Below are 20,192 nucleotides of genomic sequence, written 5' to 3' on the forward strand. Positions count from 1 at the left end.
TGAGATACAATCACTTCGGACAAATATAGCTACAATTGCTTTTATATAGGACTGTTTGATCGCTAAGACATTGAGCCTGTGTAGAAAGCTGAACTGACACTGAGTGACAGAGCAGATCTACTTCTGATGTGGAATTATAGAGAAGATGAGGAACTTAGGGAATTTTTGGATAGATGTAAAATGCAGGTGGACCTTTAGATTAAATGAATTTTCAATCACTACAGTTTGCTGTCATTTTTTTTTCACATGATGTGCCCTATTTTTATTTTATGTGGTTGTTTTTTGTGTCCCCCCATGTTTAAAACCATATCATTAACCAGTGAAACTTAGGAACATGTTCTGCCAACTATTTGTAAGCTCTGAGAATATTAACAAATCACTAAACAAGCATAAGCTGCCATCAAGATAGAGAAGAAAATTAATATACATCCTCTCTGGGTGCCCAGGAGGAATAAGCTTCTATTGTGCACTTAGCCTTTGCAGATGAAGCTTCTCATATGAGCATGTTTTATCTTTTCATCAAAGTGTGGAACAGAGAACTGTTTTCTTTCTGGCATTTCTAGTTTGTATTTCCAAGAAACAGTTGAGGCTTATAGCTTTTAGGGAGATGTAAAAAGTGCTTCTGGCCACCAAGGACTTGATAAAGACTTTTGGCACCTGTGACATGAATGCATCCGTCTTTTCCCTGTGGTCAAAGATGGAGAGGGCTGTAAATGATGGAAATGTGATCTTCGGTTTCCCACCTGCCTGCATCTAAACTGATTGTTTTGAGAAAGAAATAAAAGGTGTTGCACAGCTAACCAGTACACTGAGCAGCTGACCCCAATTATTGCATCATTGCTGATGACATTGACTACATCAGACTAAAGGTGAAATCACATCTCTATCATGACTCCTATCATGTCAAGAGTCTCTTGCCTGTGAAACAGGGCAGGGATTAGAATGTTCGCACTGGGAATTTTTAGAGCTATGAGTGCTTCTAAGCTATCCTTAAGATATTTGGACCATGAAGTTGATGTCACTCATCTTCACAAAGCATCAGCAAGGTCAAAACTGTGATTGGCCTTTTGTTTGTGTGCTTGTGTGAGCAAATTATATTACTTTCTAGGCTCTGGAACTGCTTACTGAGGGTTTATTCTTTACTCTAACACTTCGTTCATGAACTGCATAGTGAAAAAAAAAATCTTTCTAGGCATGTGAACATCAAAAAGCTGTTAAAATGTCTGAGAACTTCCTTATAAGCTTTGTAGAATAAGTAAATTTTGATTATCTAGGAAAATAATAGGTGGAAAATTGTATGTTACTTTGGGAACAAGCATCATTCCCACTGTATCCTGAGAGTAGGATAGTCTTGTCCACCTCATGCTGGACCTTTGAGAAGGTAGTCATTAAGCTTTGGAGAGCTAAGCACAGGAGCTGATTTACTGTTTCCCTGCTTATCCCCCAAGACAGGATAACTAATGATAGAAGAAATACAGTCATCCCATTGTAGGTAGTATATCATCCCTCAGTGTGTGCCTTCTTGTGAGGCTTGGCTGATGTTTGGGGGATTGAAGTCACTTTTATGTGCAGGGAAAGGCCAACTCAGTGAATGTTCCTCTGTTCTTTGAAGTGGCATAGTCATTGAAGAGCTGTACGGAGCATCCAGATAAACAGGTACTTTCAGGAGATGTTTATATTTTATGTCTAAAATACATAACTTTAAATAGTGTTCTAAAGCTACAGCCCTAGTAGGGTAGTGTCTCTGTCCTACTGAGGAGAATTTTCTCTGCAGGAACAATGCAAAGTTGCCTTAAAATAACTCACTGGTAAACTCCCCCTGGGCAGGAGACTTGTCAGCAAGTCTCTGTTCAGCTGGAAGGAAAGGAGTGGCCACAGGGAGACCACACGGTCTGCAGGAGATGCGCCTTAGCAGGGCAAGTGGAGAACCCACAGTTCCTGTCTTCTGGGGGCAGATGAGGTAACAAATTTATGGTACAATTAGGCATTTTGCAGCTCTTCTATGAGCTTGAAGAAAGGAACCATGCCTGTTTCACTCTGTGCTGCTCCATTTTTCTGCAGCAAGGAGTAGTAGGAGTAAAGGACAGATAAAGTTTGGTTTTGGTTTTGGTTTTTTGGTTTTTTTTTTTACAAAATGGGATGTTAGACAGGAAGGAGTGACACCACTTTTTGGTGAGTGTAAGCTATTTCCTGTTTCAACCTCGTCTCTTTACTGTGGCTTGCTAAAATGCTGTAGTATAGGAGAGAAGTAGAATCACCTTTGTTAACAGTAGTCACTGGCTCAGTCAGTCTTGACCCTTATCTCAATGGCAGCGTATTAACCCTGACCTGTGCTATATATCTGTGTCCTGTATCTGGGGCAGGAAACTAGAAGGCAAAACAAAAACCAAAGCCTTCCTTCCAGCAGTCTGGTATCTCAGAGTTACTCGGGCCGGATCCATGCTGCTGCTGTTGCCATTCAGAAATGCACTGACACTTTAACTGGTGGCTGCTTCTCGGAATAAATCATCCCCTTGTTGCTCATGGATGGAGGAACTTTAAAATCCCTCTCTGGGAAGAGAGCAGCAATTTGAACTGCTGAGTTCACGTGGTGATTTATGGCAGGAAAGATTCTGTATGCAGTTTCTGGTAAAGAGGGGTGGCTTTATTTTCCTTAGATATCCTTGGATAACAAGATCAACGCACTTCTTGTTACTAGAAGGAAATAACAGATATTTTTGTAGTAAAGACTACTGAGACTAAATCATGAAGGTACATAGCATTTCCCAAAACAAGAGGCTCCAAAGTGGCTGCCTTGATATGTGACCACACAGGCTAACAGCTGGGAGCCCGTTGTAGCATCTGGGAGCGTCCTTCTCAAACTGGTATGGCCACACAGCTCTGTTTGACTTTTGCAAGGTTGGGAAGGATTTATTTTATGAAATGGAGTTTCATATTCTGGGGTAGGTATGGTGTGTTAATGACTTAAAACTGAGTATTTTGCAGAATAGTTGTGGTGATGCTTTTTTCCTTGCTAATTCAGAGCTTGTGGGGAAAGAAAAGAGAAATCAACTGTAAGCCCTTTTGTATAATTTTAGAAAAAAGTACAAAAATACTATGTACAGCTTTTACTAAAGAAAAAATGGTCAAGAAGGATTCCAGGTGTTTCTCAGGTAATGATATTATTCAGCTGCCTTTTCAGGAAATACAATTTTAAATGACTGTGTTCATGCACAGCATGCAATTAGTCTTTTGCTTTGTTTTGTGTATTTCACCAGCAGCTATCCCAGAATAATAGTCTGAATTCTCAATTGGTGTAATTCATTATAGTTCCATTAACTTCCAGAGAGGCTACTCTGGTTTATTCTGGCTGCGTTTCTGGCCAAAGTGTTCGATTCTGAATATGTAATAAAAGTGTTAGTCATCTTAACAGCCGTTATTCACATTAGTATTTCGTGCCTAGTCCTAGATGTTTTAATGTGGTTTTTGTTGATCAACAAAGAGGGTGTTGTGCACAACAGGGCATACATGGGCAAAGATTAGATGTATGTGTCTCGCTTTTGAACTTTTTTCTGACATTTTTACTCTCCTGCATAGTATTCTCCTCCACAAGTAGTCTAATCAGAGATGATCTTCTTGGGAGGCATGCTGCCAAATTAACAGTCAGTACCAGCAACCATGGGACTGAGGGCAGTACTATGAAGAATTCCCTGCTTAAACTTGAGCAGACACGGAAAGAAAACGTTTTTTTAAATGTCTGATTTGGAAGTCTGTGTGATTTTAATTTTAAGTCAGCTGTACTGGTATAATAATGATTAATCCATTCCAATAAAAGAAAATTAGGAGTTCTCAAACATCATTTTAGGCAAGTATTGTGATGGTTAGAAACAATATTAGTTGGCAAAAATTCTAGCATTAAATAATAGCAACATTATTATGTCTAAGGATCAACCTGTCAAATACAGCTCTATTTAGGATAGCTGGACTACTTGTAAAATGTAGCCTGTAATGAGAGAAAATATGATACCAAGCTTCTCTGTTGTACATTTCTTTTTTCTTGGAAAGAGTGAAAAATTATACAGTATTTTCTGCTTATAGAATCTTGTTATGGCTTTCTGTTATCCCATGCATCAGCCACCTACCCTAATGACCTTATTCTGATTTTACTGTTAGTGAACTTAATTCTGTAAGTCTTTGTAGCCTGAAACACTTTTTTTTCCTCATGGCTCTTAGAAAATGTCATTATAAAGTCATGCATGCTTTCTAATATCTTCAGCAAATTTTACTGGAAATAGCCCACTAATATTCTTTCATTGAATACGTCATGTTTTCATAGTATTCATCACTAGAATTTAGTACGTGGTTTATATCACATCCTTTGTGTGATCATCCCTTCATGTTCTCCCTGCACCAAGGTACCAGAGGAAAAACTCTTTTCAGTCTAAATCAGTCTGTTAATTTGTCTGCTGGTTCTAGCATAGTGATTTTTTTCTCAATTTCAAGCAGTGTATATGTCATTTATTTCTGTCTCTTTTAAAAGTGTGGGAGCAGTTTTTGGAACCATTAGTTAATCATTAGTTTGGGGTTTTTTGAGAATCACTGCATGTTGATGGAGGAGTAGAAGAATTGCATGAAGCTTTGCCAGTCCGGGCTGTGCTCTACCCTTAAGTAATTTCTCAGGCTGCTGCACACTACAAAAGGCTAGTCTGAGTATCAGAAAGGCTTAGTAGTAACATTCTTTTTCAGAAGAAAATAGTATGTTTCCTAGGCTTGAACATGTTTCGTGTTATCGAGCGGGTTTGGTGATTTAGGTAATAAAAAACCTGTCATTCCTGTTTTAATAAAGGATTTGTGTGGTGCCTCTTGGCCCTGGTGACTCGTAGGGACCTTGGCTGGGGAAGGATACATGGAACATTAGCACAGCTCAGGGCGTGATCCTGTTTTTTCATACTGAGGAGTGGAGTTTTTGCCATATGGAAAGACTATCCCAGAGTTAGTGGATCCCAGGGGAAGAAAGCCAGTTCTGTATAACGAGTCTGGCTGTGACTCTTGCCATCACACCACACAATGACTTCATCTTGCATCCTGGCTGTGCATCTCTATTGTCTGATTAACTTGGGGCCAGGCTATTTGCCGTAGTCTTTTTGCCATTCATTTCCACCATTATCCTTTAAAATTTCCCTGAATATCTTCCAGCTTGCCAATAACAATGCATTTCGTAGATGGTTTCATGACGTAGGTTAAAGCTTCTGAAGAGGAGCTCCTTCCTAACTGCATCTTCAGCTGTGGTCTGTTCGTGGTGACCTTTGCACCTGTGTACAGCCCAGCCAGATCAGGAGAGCCCTTCAGGTGTCCAGGGACTTGAGGAAGAAAAACGGCCCGGGTCAGAGCATAAACACAGGTCTTGAGTCCTGTCATCATTTTTATGATCTATGCACAATGAATAATAAATGATGAACAAAAGTTAAAATTGTGCTATGTATGTGTCTTACGGACTGCATTGTAAGTTTTAAAAGCTTAAATAGAAGTTGTTACAGATTAAACCAGCCTCTTGATTCTGACTGAGACATACTGATGGATAATTTTTTGTTTGTCATATAATAAAGTCTTGCACATGATCAGATTTCGTGTTCATTGCTCAGTAAATGTTATAATAAATATTAATGTACTGCTGCTCTCAAAGTACTGAGATCTTTAGATTTCTTTAAATATATTCTCAGAACCTCTCAGAGTAACCAAAATTACCTGTAGCATTTTCCATAGCAAAATTATCCTGTGATGTTGATTGAAATTATGCCAGTGCATCTGCCATAAAAACGTTAATGTCACGTCTGACTGAGACACATGCACCTTCTATGTTCGTCATGTCTGAATCCATTATGAAGACCTTAATGGTAGCTGTATATAAAGACATGCCATAATGACATCTTAAATGCTGTCTTTAAATTCACAGCATGAAAAGCCTTTTAGAAACACTGTATGAAAAAATCAGGTAGCTAACAGCAATTTCTGGGTAATATTCATGGTATGTCTTTTATTTAGTGGAGGTTTTATATTAATTTCAATAGAAATAAATGGGTCCAGAAAGCTCATGATGTAAATAGAACTTTTTTCGTAGTGAATGGCATTTGAGACCTCACGTCAGCTTGCTTGTTTCACAGCAAACATAAAACGCATGACAGAGTTCAGAAGTGTATCAGCCAGTTATAAAAAATTAAAAAATATACCATAGAAATATAAGATCTAAAGCATATTAAATTTGGAAAAAATGAAATTTTTTTCTGAAAAATACATAAAAAAATCACAATATAAATATTCTAAAAATCACTTCTGTAGCAAGGTTATTTGGAAAGGGCATGAGCTTCTCATGAAACAACTGTTTTTGAAGGAAGGGGTCGGACTTTGTTACAACTCTCTCAAGAACCTTGTGTAGTCCCTTTCTGGGCAATGACCTCCTTTTATGAGTCACCATAATACAGTTTGTCTCAAATTTTGCTAAAAGCAGAAAGAGTAAAGGGGAATAGATGGAAAAGAAGGCAGTACTAAATCTTACGGGCTTCGCCCTAAATTTTTGGAATCATCACTGACAGATGATGCTGGAGCAAAGCATGGGCTTTTCTGAGGATGTCTCCTGGAGTCACATCTAAATTCCCAGTTTCTCACTTCACTATTCAAGACATAGAATACTCTGGGCAGTGGTTTACTCTTTAAAAGGTTTACTTTAAATAAAAATAAAAATTTTTAAAAAGAAACCAATACAAAAACCCCACAGTTATGATCCATGAGTGTCTAAATTTATTTTCTTAATTACACACATTATAATATTGACATGACCTTTGATCCCAGTTGTACTGTTTGGTTGTATTTATTAGGCTTTATTCTTTCAACTGTTTTCTATCAACATTGACTGGAAGATTATAATAAGACTTTATAATTTTTCAGATGCTGAAGAATCATACTAGCCATCAGAGTGGCTCACTGGGTTGTTAGATCCCAAGCTTATTTGTGACTGAGCCTTGCTTGACAAAACTGGCCCTTTCCTCATGCCTACCTACCCCAAGACTCACAGTTTCCTCCACAGAGATTGGCCTCCCTGCCCTCTCCATCCTCCAGAGTTCCTACACACATGCACATAACTGGTGTCAACAGAAATAACAATACCTCTTAGCTGCTCTTATGTTTATGGAGGTATTTCTATCCTTTGGACCTGGCTTGTGTGATCCTTTTCATTCCTCAGTGTCAAGATATTTTATAAAGTCAAGTAAACATTACTTACGGTTTACAAACAAGGAACCAAAGCATGAATATTCATCAAAGTCAGTGGTAGGACCAGGAACAGATCCTTGGGTCCCCCTGAATGCAGGGCAGGACCTGCTGTGCTGAATAGCTTTGAACCTTAGAAAATTATTTTTGGGGGATGCCAGAAGATGTGGGTTTGGGGAAAAATGATTAAACTTAACTTCTCCTTATAGATTCCAGAAGATTTTATCCACTCTTAGGTACCCAAGCGTTACTCAAATATCAGCAAGTAACAAATATTCCCTAGGAGCATGATGAAATTAAATCATTTCACAATAACTACAAAACAGCCACTGGTAATGCTGACTTTCAGTTACCACAACCATAGACAGAATTAAAGTTGGGGAACTAGAGGTAAAAAGCATGTTAGTAGCTTTCTGAGTAAGCAGTCACCCTTGACTGTTTCCAATGCTAGTGTTAGTGATGTAGAACCACTGTATAAACTGCAGGAAATGCTCCATTTCCTTTTTACTCATTTAATGCTTTCACAACATTTTTCCTTTGACGATGAAATTTTGAGTGATTAGGCTCTCTCCAATCATTAATTATGTATGTTAACATGTAAGGACGGTTTTAATGTATCTCTTTTGTGTTCCAAGCTTAGAATTGTGTATCTTTGTGGAGGGACATAGCGCTTGTGACACTGACTTTTAGAGTAACTTATTTTAAAGCTTGAAATTTTTTTGTCTTGCAAAGAAAACAGATAGAACCACATATTTATGTTGCTATATAAATAATAAAAGTAGCAAAATAGCTTCTGATCTGAATGTAGTATTTGTTTAAACATTCTTGTATTTCCTTACTAATTTATAGTGAAATATGGGCAGGCAAGGTTCCTGTTTAAATACAATTTTATTTTAGATTTTCCACCTGAAAATTTTGCTTAACCTAAAATAGAAATATCTATACCCCAAAAAATAAAATTTATAAAATAATTTATATAAAAAAAATATTAAGGCAGCTGACAAGATACCACATAATAAAGTTATCGGTAGAGGTGAGCAATTTATCCCCCATAAAATGCCATCATCATGAAAACATACATTTTCCAGAGTTATTGTGGCCTGTGGCTTCCCTTGAGTTGTATTGATTTCCTCAAAAATTGTTTAACAGGGAAAGAAATAATTCTCATGGCATTAGAGTCTAAGATCCAGCTATTTCAAAGCACTATGGTGCAACTTCAGGGCACTGGGTAGGTTATGGTCTGAGTGCAGCTCTTACTTTTTTTTAAAACTACCTTCGGTACACAGAGGCAGATCTCTCTGGCCTCGTGATCTCTGCAGGGTTCTTAGTGAATGACATATGTGTGTCAAGATGATTGTCTTCTAAACCAGCTAGCTTTTTTGTACATTTCCAGGAGTCAGGCTAGATAATCTGAAGAGTATTCAAGCACAAGGGCAATGTAGCTCTTTATCCAAAGAAATAATAAAAAAAAGCTTTATTGTTTACAGACCTTTTCAGTCACTGTTATATATTTCACCAACCAAGAGATACCAATTTTGAGTGAAGAAGTTAGCACAGGAGTAGCTGTAGTTCTTACAAATGCATGTCTGAGGTGTTTGAGACTTATTGTTAGAATTAATTCAGAAGTGCTGTTTCAAAGTGCTCATAAATAGCTATGCTGCTTCATCTTCACATTCTAAATAGCATTACGAATGTCCATTTTACGGAAAGGTTAACAAAATAATCTCTTACTGATTTGAAATCAGTGAGTAATACATTTACCATTATTCAAACTCTTCTTTAGGACTGGCTCTCAAATGTCAGGCTCCACGTCCACACAGCCAGGTACTAAGCATAACAGTATTGTTGGACATATGGGGTTACCTTAGAGGTGACACATGGAAGCCCACCACTGTCAGTGTCAGGGCCTGGATCAACTGTGCACGCTTAGCAACATAAGCTGTAGACACTAGATAAATTTACTAGAGCAAAAATTATGCCATCTGGAATTCCAGGCATGAGGTATATGTTTTACATGCCTGGTGAGAAATGACTTTGGGCTCCACTACCTCACACTGAATTGAAAGATCACAGCCCAGAAATTTTTTCCAAAACTTTTCTTAGCTTCATGTTTTTAATTCTTCCATCTGTCTTGTTGTTTTGTTTACTTGACCTGCATGCTGTTTAATGTCTCCTGGGGACGCTGTTCAGAAGCCTCCTACCTCCACCCTGGGTGGTACAGATGATCCAAATAGGACATCAAGGGAGTCCAGAAAATGACTCCGGCAAACAGTCACACCCGGGACAGTGAGCTCATCTAAACCTTTTCAGACGACGACTTTTTAAATGCTCTTGCCTGAATTCGGGTGTGCTAGATGATGGTGCATCCAACCACAGTACACAAAATTTAGCCTCATCGGGCAGTGTTAATACAGAGTTTCAAAAAGATTTGAGGTTCAGAGATGGAAAAGGATTTCTAAAACTGCATGTAATAAATCTGGACGTCTAGTGGATCATTAGAAAGCTGGAGCATGCAGTTGCTGAGCAGCCTAACTCTTCACCAGTCTTCGGCTAGTCAAAAGCCGCCACAGGCTCCGAGTCACCAACATTGCCATTGTTTCTGTCAAGTACCCATAAGAAATAAAGCAAGGAAAGCAATTTTAATTGTTAGTAGGTTACAAATATCAAAATTGCAATCTCATAGCTTTCACTGCTTCATAATGGAGCCTCTACCTGACCCACGTCAGGAAAGATCCGAGCTCATTATAAAGCTTTCTGTTTGTATTGTAAGGGAAGTACTAATTTTTAGGGGCTGGAGACACTAAATATATAGTGTACAGGTGTATAGTGTGAGGATTTTCAAGATCACTGAGTTACTGATCAATCTTAACCTTTGACAGTTTATAACCAGTGACTTTCTTAGAATTATGGCATTACTGAAGTATTTTTAGCAACACACATTATTATGGATTATAGAAAATTAATATCTCATCTGATGAACTATATATGGTTCATTGAAATATCCCATATCAAAGTATTTTTAAAAGAGGGATTTCTATTAGAGATCATGGGTTTGATGACTAAAATTAATGAGCTCCTTCAGAGTCTCTGCAGATATTTGTAAAAACAGATTCTTTTTTTACCCTCTGATATTTTGATGTATGAAAAGAGACTTCTTCATGCTTCCTGACCAAACTTATTATTTGCTTGTCAAGTTTACCTGATTTTTTTTGCCATCTAGTTGCAAGACAATATGAACTGTTAGCAGATGAGAACCTCAGTTGCCTCCAATGAATAAGCATTGAGAAGGAAACCGTATGTCAACTAGATTTTTATTATAACTTGATAAGTTTCACTTCAGGTTTGAAAGAAGCTTTTTTAATTAAAGAACTGGATTTTAAAAGCTTTTGAAAAAGGGTGACATCAAGAAAAGAATAGGCTTTGCAAATAGAAAAGTCTACATGTGGAGACTTAGGATGGTTTGTCAGTGGTAATATAGTCTAGCTGGCTGAAATGTAAACTTCCTTACAGAACTGGATACAATTTGTAAATTTTGTATAGCTGGATCTAAACTTTTTGCTGGAGTTGTTTTAAAATGTGTCTTCATAAACACTTCCCATGGAGATACTCTTTATAAAAATAAACATTAATAACTAACTGACAGAGAATTTATAGAACTGCAGTCTCAACTGCGTTTAGGCCCCAGGGGATTACAGTTCAGTAAACCCAGATTTATACAAAGAATGAAATATAAAGTAGAACAGAACAAAGGGAATGGAGAATGGTTCTTACTGTTTTTCTAAAATTAAAATAGTGACATATTCCTATTACTTTCACTGAAGCATATGCATGAACTGTAAACACTGATGTTTGATTTTGAATCCCTGAGTGATCTAACTGTATCTATTTCTTATGAAAAATGCCTGATTATGGGCAGAATGTATATATACAGGATAACTTTAGTGTAGGTAGAGTGGTGTTTCCTAAATTGCCTGTCAAGAATGACTTAATCCTACTTTGCAGGAATTGCCTACATCAGTGAGACACATTCATTTCCATACCCATTCATTTAGGAGACTCTCTGCTGAGAATGTCAGAGAGATGCTAATTGTTATCAGCTATGGTGATCCCTTAGGAATTAGTCTGAGATTGAGAAACCACGTAATTACTGAAGTTACACTACAGTCAAGGATTAAAGTGATGAGTTCTGCTGCTTTTCTCTTTTTTTTTTTTTTTTCTTTCGTGGCTTGGGGAGCAGCTGTCACAGGCAGTCCTGGTGTTCTTTAGGTGATTGTTTTGTGACCATTTTGTCCTCTTTCAGTCTAGTTTCTCTGCTACTGCTGCTGTGCAAGGGCAGAAGCAGAAGCAGCAGTAATTGTATGTGCAGCCTGGTTGTTTATCAAAGAAACCATCATGGCATTTTTCTGTATTAGAGTAAAGGCGTCTTCTGTTTCCAGGTGCCCAACATTATGGGACAGTGTTGATTTAGTTTTCTCCTCTTTCAAACCAGTGAAAGCTATTTTTAGTTTTCAGTTCAAATTATTATCTAAAATATGCTCTCTTATTTGAAAACTCCCTCTACCCACCAAATAATATCACTCTTAAAAACAAACAAGAAAAAAATACATCAAGAGTTTTTATTTAAAGTGTTTATTCTTCTTAGCACAAATATTCTTGGAGTGCTTGAACTACGGTTCCCTTTCTTGCACTCCTATTAATCTTGTTTCTTGCTGTTATTTACCTGCAGAGGTATGTTATATATTTGGAACATTTCCTTTTCTTGATCAGCATTTGTTGTTTTAGGTGGTTTAAGTAACTGGCTTTCATCAAACAGTACCCTTGTCTGTATTTAATGATACCTTTCTTCTCAAAGGTATAACAATCATTCATATTGTATTACATCACATCAATGTAAGAAATTTAATTTCATGAGAAGTCAAGGAACTTTACTCGCTTAAAATGGTTGTGAAGTTTAGACAGAAAAGATTTTCAGAATAAAAAACTAGGTTTATGTTCAAGACTGTCTCTCATTTTTCCAAATGATTTTGTGTCAAGCAATGAATAATATTTTGCTGAAACTTTCTTTGGTTTTTAGTCAAGTACTATAAATGAATTCATTAATGGGAATTATTTTGGCGCAACAGTAGTGGGTGTGTGTTTAAAGTCTTATGGTGATGCATGATACTGTGAGCTTCAAGTGTATGCCATCTTTTCATCAGCAGTTCTAACCTAAGAGGTAGTCTGGCTTAAAAACAACAAACAAACAAAACAAAAAGACCCAAGCCAATGGTGGTCAATGATTATCTATGAGCTAGTTTACTACTATTCATAAGACTGCTTTCTAGGCTGTCTCAATTTGAAGCTTTCTTCTTGGTATTATTAAAAGAAACATTCTCACGATAGGAATTGTCAACTTTATTACAGAGGCTTACTTTTAGGTCAATATTTTTTATTCTGCTTGGGTTTAATAGGTCATAAGAGCAAAATTTGTTTTCATAGGGAAGATTAGATTGAGATGTTTAATAGAAAACTGAGACACTTTCCCAGCCTGAAGTTAGCACAAATGCAGTATGCTGCAAAGATGAACATGTGTCTTCCATTTTTCTCACTCAAGCACCAGTGGGACTGTTGTAGAAGACAAACAGTATTAGTGTCTAACCAGTAAACAATGCTGAGCATGAGGATGCTCATCATCGTTGCATATTACACAAGTAAAAGCACAGGGACATTATTTATTTAACATCAGCATCATGTAGGTTTTTTATATGTAGCCAACCTCTGGATCTACTTTTTGGCAAAAGCAGAAAGTGTGGGAGGAGAATAGCAACAAGGAAGAATAAGACCTATGATAGTAAAATTAATCAAGTTTGTTTAGTTGTTGACAGTAAACTATTTTATGTGTATTAATTAAGAAGGGGGTGACGTTAGGAAGTGATGTTCAAATATAGGATTAGTGTAAATATTAGGTATACTACACTGAACATGCTGCCGGTAAATAGTAACTAACAATCATGAACATATTTTCAACTTTTAGCCCTGGAAAAATATGCATAGCTAGTTAAAGTTTAGTGTGGAGAATTAGGCTGTATTTAACACTTTTCAGCATTTATTATTAGGCAATGTATCTTGTCTGTACTGGACTTTGAAACTTGTTAATTAGCTTGTGCCTTGGAAATATGTAAGGTAATAACCTGTTGTCACCCTGCCAAGATCTGGACCCTGTGATGTAGTGTAGTGCACGCTGGTAAAAGCTAAGAGGTTCTGATCATTAAGCATATGCTTCATTGTAAGCAGTTGTTGCACTGGCTCTAGGGAGCCTCTATTTACATGTTTAATTTAGCAGTGTTCTTAGTCAGAAACACATTTTTTTGAGTAACAGTGAAAATGTTACTTGTGGGTTGCACATTTTTGTCCTGTTTCATTTTCAGTAGGTGTGGATAACACCTGTGAAAGGAATGAAGAAATAGGACCCATTATTTACTTTCTGTGAAAACCTTTGGTATTAAATCTCAAATTATGGTGTCTTTCATCCTTGTGAAGATTAAACCTTCCTAAAAGACACAGAAAGTAGTAATCAGGGAATTTACCATAATAGCATCAACCTCAGTCACCACATTATTATTTAATATATTTCAGTTGAAATGTGTGCTGTTCTGGATATCATTATCTTGAAAATTCAAAGTAATTAAAGATTTTATTTTTCAAGCAGGCATACCAAATAAAGCATGCTACAGGATGTTGGTAGCTGGAATAAAAATGTCTACGTATCTTCTGAGTGCATTAATAGCAAGGGAAGGGAGGGTTTTAGCTTAAGGAAGTATTCGGTTGTCTTGACATCTGAGCTTCAGGTAGAAGCTGTCAAAGCAGAGAGGGGATTGTTTTTTAAGTGTAGATAATGCATCTTTTGTGTGTTTACATGATAATTTAAATGTGAAACAGGTATGAAATTGCAGTTTCTGCAGTAATGATGGAAGTTAAAATCATAGGTAAATGAACCTGGACAAAGCCTACTTTAACCTTCAGCAGGGGGGCAGGGGAAACCTAGACGGGTTATCCAGTTTTGGGTTGTGAAGTGTTAGGAATTCTCCCTCTTTTCCTTTCAGACTGCAGCTACCCTTTGTCACTTAGAGAGGTTTAGTCTGAACCAGGGCCGCCTGTTCCACGAGTAGAGCAGTAAGATAGTGTTACCACTTTTTGTGCGTAGGTTTACTCCAGATGGATGATTTCTTGCCTCACTGAACAGACATCAGGCTGTCCATCTGGTCTTCCTGCCCATTGTCTTCAGGGAGTCTCCAGCAAAACCTGTAAGGGTTTGTTGCGTGGAGCTCCTTGGTAGCAGAATGACTAGTACCTTACAAAGTACAGTGCTTGATCACAGCAATAAGCATCCCTCAGGGGTTTATCCTAATGAATATTGAAAATTATTTAATTCTTTTTTGTTCTGGGTGTATATTGCAGTCCATACTGCAGACTAAGAGTCTGAACAAAGCCACACAAGTAAGCAGAACACTCAAGCTCCTTTCCCTGTGCCACGTACACACCTTCCTCAATTACTCTGTAGGTGACAAGGACTAACTTCAGGTCGATGAAACTGCTATTCAGACTACCTCTCTAGTTACTGTAGAGTCTACAAGGAGGAAGGAGGAGACCATCAGTATATTTCTGGTTTATCACTGCCCATCTTCCTCTCCACTGACCACAAAAAGATGTCAAGGGAAGCTTATCTTTTTAGCTTAAATTTGGTCTTTTTGAATTTCCGTTTGTTATCTGTTTGTTTTGACACAAACTGCCATCAAATCTGAGCACATCTTAGCAGTACACAGATTCCAATCAAATTTTTTTTTTTTTTCAATCAAAAAAATATTTTAAGAATTGTCTTGTAATACTTCATGTTCAAGTTCTTTTCCACTTCGGTCTTTTCCCTTTTGGCAGCACCAGAAAGAAAAGATTCCATTCTGGGTAGCCCAGATGTCATTGATACTGCTCCAAGAAGAAAGCGAAGACAAAGGACAGCAAAACCTGCTGGGACAGGAGCTAAGATGGCTACTTATGAGACAGAACTGCCAGCCAAGGAAAAGTAAGCAATTTTCAAATGTATTGAAATGTTTTTATATCAACAGATGCTTGGTGGGTTTGTGGTTTGGGGGTTTTTGTGTTTTCTCATGTAGATTCATATTTCAGACTGAATACTGTTGTGTTGCATTCTGTATAGTCATTTACAGTAATTTTAACCAACTTGGAATAGATGCAAATGATTAAATTGTCATGCCCAATGACTGATTGGTTTTAATACATCTCTAAAGTGATAACTGTAAAATTCTTTTCTTTAATTGACTTGGATAACTTTAAGCAAATAGATTGAAGCCTACTAAAATTATGTTCTGCGGGTTACCATATAACTTGCAGGCAAGGAAGGATGCATTCATAGCAAGTGACAAACTAAGATTGTCAGCTTCAGCTAAGTTCTGTCACAGAAACTGACACATTATGAGTGTCTTTTTTCATGGTGAGGGTGGTCAAACACAGGAAGAGGTTGCCCAGAGAGGTTGTGGAGACTCCATTTGTGGAAATACTCAAAACCTGACTGGCATGGTCCTGGACAGTCTGCTGCAGTTGAGGAGGGAGGTTGGGCTAGGCAATCTCCAGGGGTCCCTTCCCACCTCACCATCTTGTGATTCTGTCTTTGTAATTTTAGTGGAAATTAATTCACAATACCATTTTTTATAGACAAGAATAGGTTTCTTTTGAAAATAAGATCAGTGGGGAGGAAAAAGAATTCACTCTTAAACACAAGGGGGTCAGAATTTATAACACTTCATAAAAGTCTTATTCTTCTTGTGTCAATCTCAACTTTTGTAAATATTTTCACATGATCTGGGAGTTGCTTAGTTATGCATAGAATTAATTCGGATTGGCAATATGTTTGGTGGTATTTTCTTCAAAAACTGTTCTGTTTTTAAGATCCATGGTAAGTTAGTTTTGCAAATACTTATTTTCCCTTTTTATCTGTAATATCCAATGAATAACAAACTATTTAAACAGGCATTGACACAAGTAGACTACAAAGACATTTCCCATGGTTAGCAAAGATGTCTGTTTAAATCAGCAAGAGGATTATCTTATTTTGACATAGAAGGTTGTGGCTTGATGGCAGCTAGGAATGTTTAAACTTACAATCCTGTTTTATTAGTAAAAATATAAATATATTTTTTCAGAATGGTCTAGAAAAATGTAATCTTCTCTTCTGTTCTTTTAGGGTCTATTATATTACAATGATCAATGCCCTTTCCCCATTGTATGTAGTCAGTTCGATTTTGGTAGTCTGGCTGTGTTCGCCTGAAATACAATTTCACTCTTTTTAGTATTGATTGTGGAAGGAAAACCTGCAGAGGCAAACGATTGCAAAGGAGAATATAGAGGTCTTGGGCTAAGTAATCCTCAGTGTGTGGATGTCTAAGTCCTGTGTGTAGGGGAAGAACTAAGAGGATATTGATATTTTTCTTTTAATTCCTTTAAGGTAAATTTTCAGAAAAAAGAGCAACATTATGTTTTTCATACTGTACAAAGCATTTCTAGTATGTTTGCAGAATCAAGTCAGAGCTGAATCTGAAGAGTGGGTCTTCTTGGCTATAACATAATTCATCATATTTTAAGGCTTACCATATGGAACATCCATTAGTCTCTATCCCCGTTTTTCCTTTTGCATTAAGTATGTATGAATTGTATTGTAAATAACAGCTTTGCACTACAGGTTGCAATATTGCTTGGCGTGTGACATGCCTTCCAGTACTGTGAAGATGTGTCTAACAATGAGAGAGACATGTTTCTCTATGATCTCATGGTGACTTCAGAAATCAAATGTGATATTGCTTGGTGCTGGAATAGGTTTTTTAATCCTTTTTTTAGTGAAAAATACAGTGGCAGTGCTTTCTTTGATTAGATAAGAAGATATTAGATCTCCCCATTTGCATGGAACAAAAGCTGAACTGTAATAATTTGCTGATAATTTTTCTCAGTGTCCCTGCTTAGTTCTTGGATTTTGAACTTCATCTTGAGTCTTTTGCCAGCTGCTAATCAAGCTTTCAGTCAATTTGCTTGGCTAATAATTTTCACTTCTCTTCAGCCTGTCAAAAGTAGAATGAGTATCATAATCCAGTTCACAAATATAGATGTTTCTTTTTATGAAGCCTCTTCAGTAATTTGTACTGATGACAGGCTCGATCCTACATGGGGCAAAAGGCTTTATCTTAAGCTGATGGTACATTGGGGTCCTGCCCAAAATGTTTTCCAGCATTGTGTCACTTAGCAAGAAATTACTAATCCAAGCAAACCAGCCTGCTGTGGCGGCAGGGAGGCAAGGAGGCAGTTAACCTCTAAATTCCTTCACCTTTGGAAATGCTCCATCACAAATATGGAAGATGTACAGCCCTTGAAAGTCTGTCGTGCTCTTCTGTTGGGCAGGAGGCTGAAATGACAGATTGTGATCAAATTTGCAAATGCACAAATGAATCCTTATTGCACAAACCTGCAGAAATATTTGATACTTTACTCCTAATGTAAATACTTTAAGGTGCTATCATATAAAATTGCATACCACAGTTCTTGCTTTAACAAACTAAAGCTTGTTTGGAATTATTTACCATTTACCAGTTTTGCTGACATCACCAGTGCTTGTTTCCTGTTTGCCAGACAATGAAAGGGCAGTTACAAACCAAACATCAAGAGCATAATGGGGTCTTTATATTATTGCATCATAAGTCAATTGATACAAGATCCTAATCAGAAGAAAAAATACCTCTTTACTGAAGGAGAGCATCCAAGTTTTTCCTTTCTTTTTGGCTTTCAGATTGTTTTTTGAAAATACAGTGTTTTTCAACACAGTCATTGTTATCACATAATAGGAATTATATTTTAACTTTTATGTATTTCTTCCAAGATTTTAAAGTACGGTAAGAAAGTACTGTTTATGCTTCAAGTTAAGAGCATCTAAAGTCAACACTGAGTCATAAAAAATGAAAGGATTCTATTTCCGCAAATATTTTAGATTTATGGATGTTGAGACTAGTTATGTAGTAATTCTCTAGTTCTTTGGAATGAAAATATATTCTTAGATATGACCAAGAATACTGAGAAGAATGCAAATAAAAATTTGTTTAACATAGAAATTAGAGCAAAAGAAGTACTGCTTTTCTCATACTTTGTGTGTGGGTGCAGTGGCAGGAGAGGGAGTTGAATTGTATTTATCTATAGAGACATCTAGTATCACTGTGACATTCAAGGACTAGCTTAATTTTTTTAATGAAACTTGGAAATGTACTTTTGGATAATACTTAGTGAAATTAGTAAAGACTAGTGATCAGCGAAGAACTGAAATAGGATTTGTGGAACAAGGTTTGCTAAATGAACTGTAATTACTTGCTGAGATAAAGATGTTCATTAGGATAATGTAAAAACTCGGAATAATTAGTTGGTCAGTGAACTGCCAAGATTTAGGTTTATCCAGCTCTCCAGCAGGTTGTTTTTGAAATCTGAGATATCTAATGAAAGGAAATGCTTAAACAGACAGATGTTACTTATAGTTGATAACAGTCAAACTATTGATAGCAATTTACACATTTTTAAAATATGACAGAGGACAGTTCTTACAGTTCAAAACATGATTCAGTCAGGAAGTAAAATAAAATTATTCTGATTCCAGCAAACTGTGATGGTATTGGTGAAGCTTTAACTGTAACTTAATATCTGGCAATTTCCTAAGGTGCAAAGCAGAGATAATACGTAATTCGCATTAAGATGCAAATTCTACTTTTCACAATTTGCATTTCATACTTGGTGAGAAAAATTAATAAGAGCAATCCCAATCCACAGTTAGAAATTATGCTTATTGATGCATTACCCAAATCTCTCAAGGGACTGCATTTGAATAACACTATTAGCTATGTAGAATATGCATTCAATATAGAGGCTTAAGCGTATGGCTTGTCAGCCTGAATCCTATAAATAATTGGATGTTTCTATAATAATTTCACTTTAAATGTATTGGAACCTGTTTGAGAGAAGATAGTACCTACTGAAGATAGCAATTTTCTTAATATATAATGTTATAAATTAGGCATAGTCATTGAATATAGAATACTTTGTGTAGCTTGTATGATCTGTAGCCACAGAATAGAGTGGAACCCAACCAGTGCTGCAGTCTCTACAACTAAAACAAAAGTAAATCATGAAAAAGCTTCCTTTTCTGGTATGGTTTACAACTATTAATTTGTTTCCACAAGTAAAAATCTGTCTTTCTGTTTTGGTTTATCAATATTGTTTTAAGTTATCCTGTATGTTGCAAAATGTACCCATTGCAGCTGCTGTATAGAGTTTATAATTTCTTTGCTATTGAATGTGCACATACTGTTGACGATATGTACAATTACAGAAGTGGTTTGGGGGAAAGCATCTTAAATACAGGAAAAACCTTGTTTTGGATGCAAATATGATGGATTCTCCTGAGAAGAACAGTAGAAACAACCAAAAAATGTTGTCAAAGAGAAAATGCTTCATAATTCTGAGAAGCAAGTGTTAAGAAATACTTTTAATTCAATTGACTGAGAAATAACAGGTATTACTCACTTACCTTTTCTATAAAGAAATATGTGTTTACACCAAGCACTGTGACTCTGATTTACTACTTACTCTGCAGGCCAAAAATTTCAATTTCATATGTGTAACTCTCGTTTTGTACATTTGATGTAGCTGTTACTGTCTTTTTTTCTTTTTTAAATGAGATTTGACTTTTGCTGGCTTAATACTTGTTCCTTCATTGATAAAACTGATTGACTGTCAGAATCAGGCCTACATTAATATTGAAGGAAAGAGATGCTTTCCCTTATCTCCAGTATGTTTGGTTTTGATGAAATACTGAGATGCAGTCATAGCCCCACTGAATTTGATAGGACCTTTGCCACCAGTAATTTAAATCT

General features: G+C 36.7%; 1 protein-coding gene across 1 annotated transcript in view; it reads left to right on the top strand.

Moving 5' to 3' along the window:
• The window catches only part of XRCC4 (X-ray repair cross complementing 4), a gene marked incomplete at its 5' end in the record, with an annotated part of 167,907 nt that overhangs the window by 89,799 nt on the left and 57,916 nt on the right, over positions 1 to 20,192 (top strand). The window contains one exon of the mRNA XM_082013451.1: positions 15,154 to 15,298. Coding sequence (XP_081869577.1) covers positions 15,154 to 15,298 — 145 coding nt within the window. The remainder of the gene's footprint in view (positions 1 to 15,153; positions 15,299 to 20,192) is intronic.

The sequence above is a fragment of the Phaethon aethereus genome (genome assembly GCF_964289735.1).
Source record: "Phaethon aethereus genome assembly, chromosome: Z".
Classification (NCBI taxonomy): Eukaryota; Metazoa; Chordata; class Aves; order Phaethontiformes; family Phaethontidae; genus Phaethon; species Phaethon aethereus.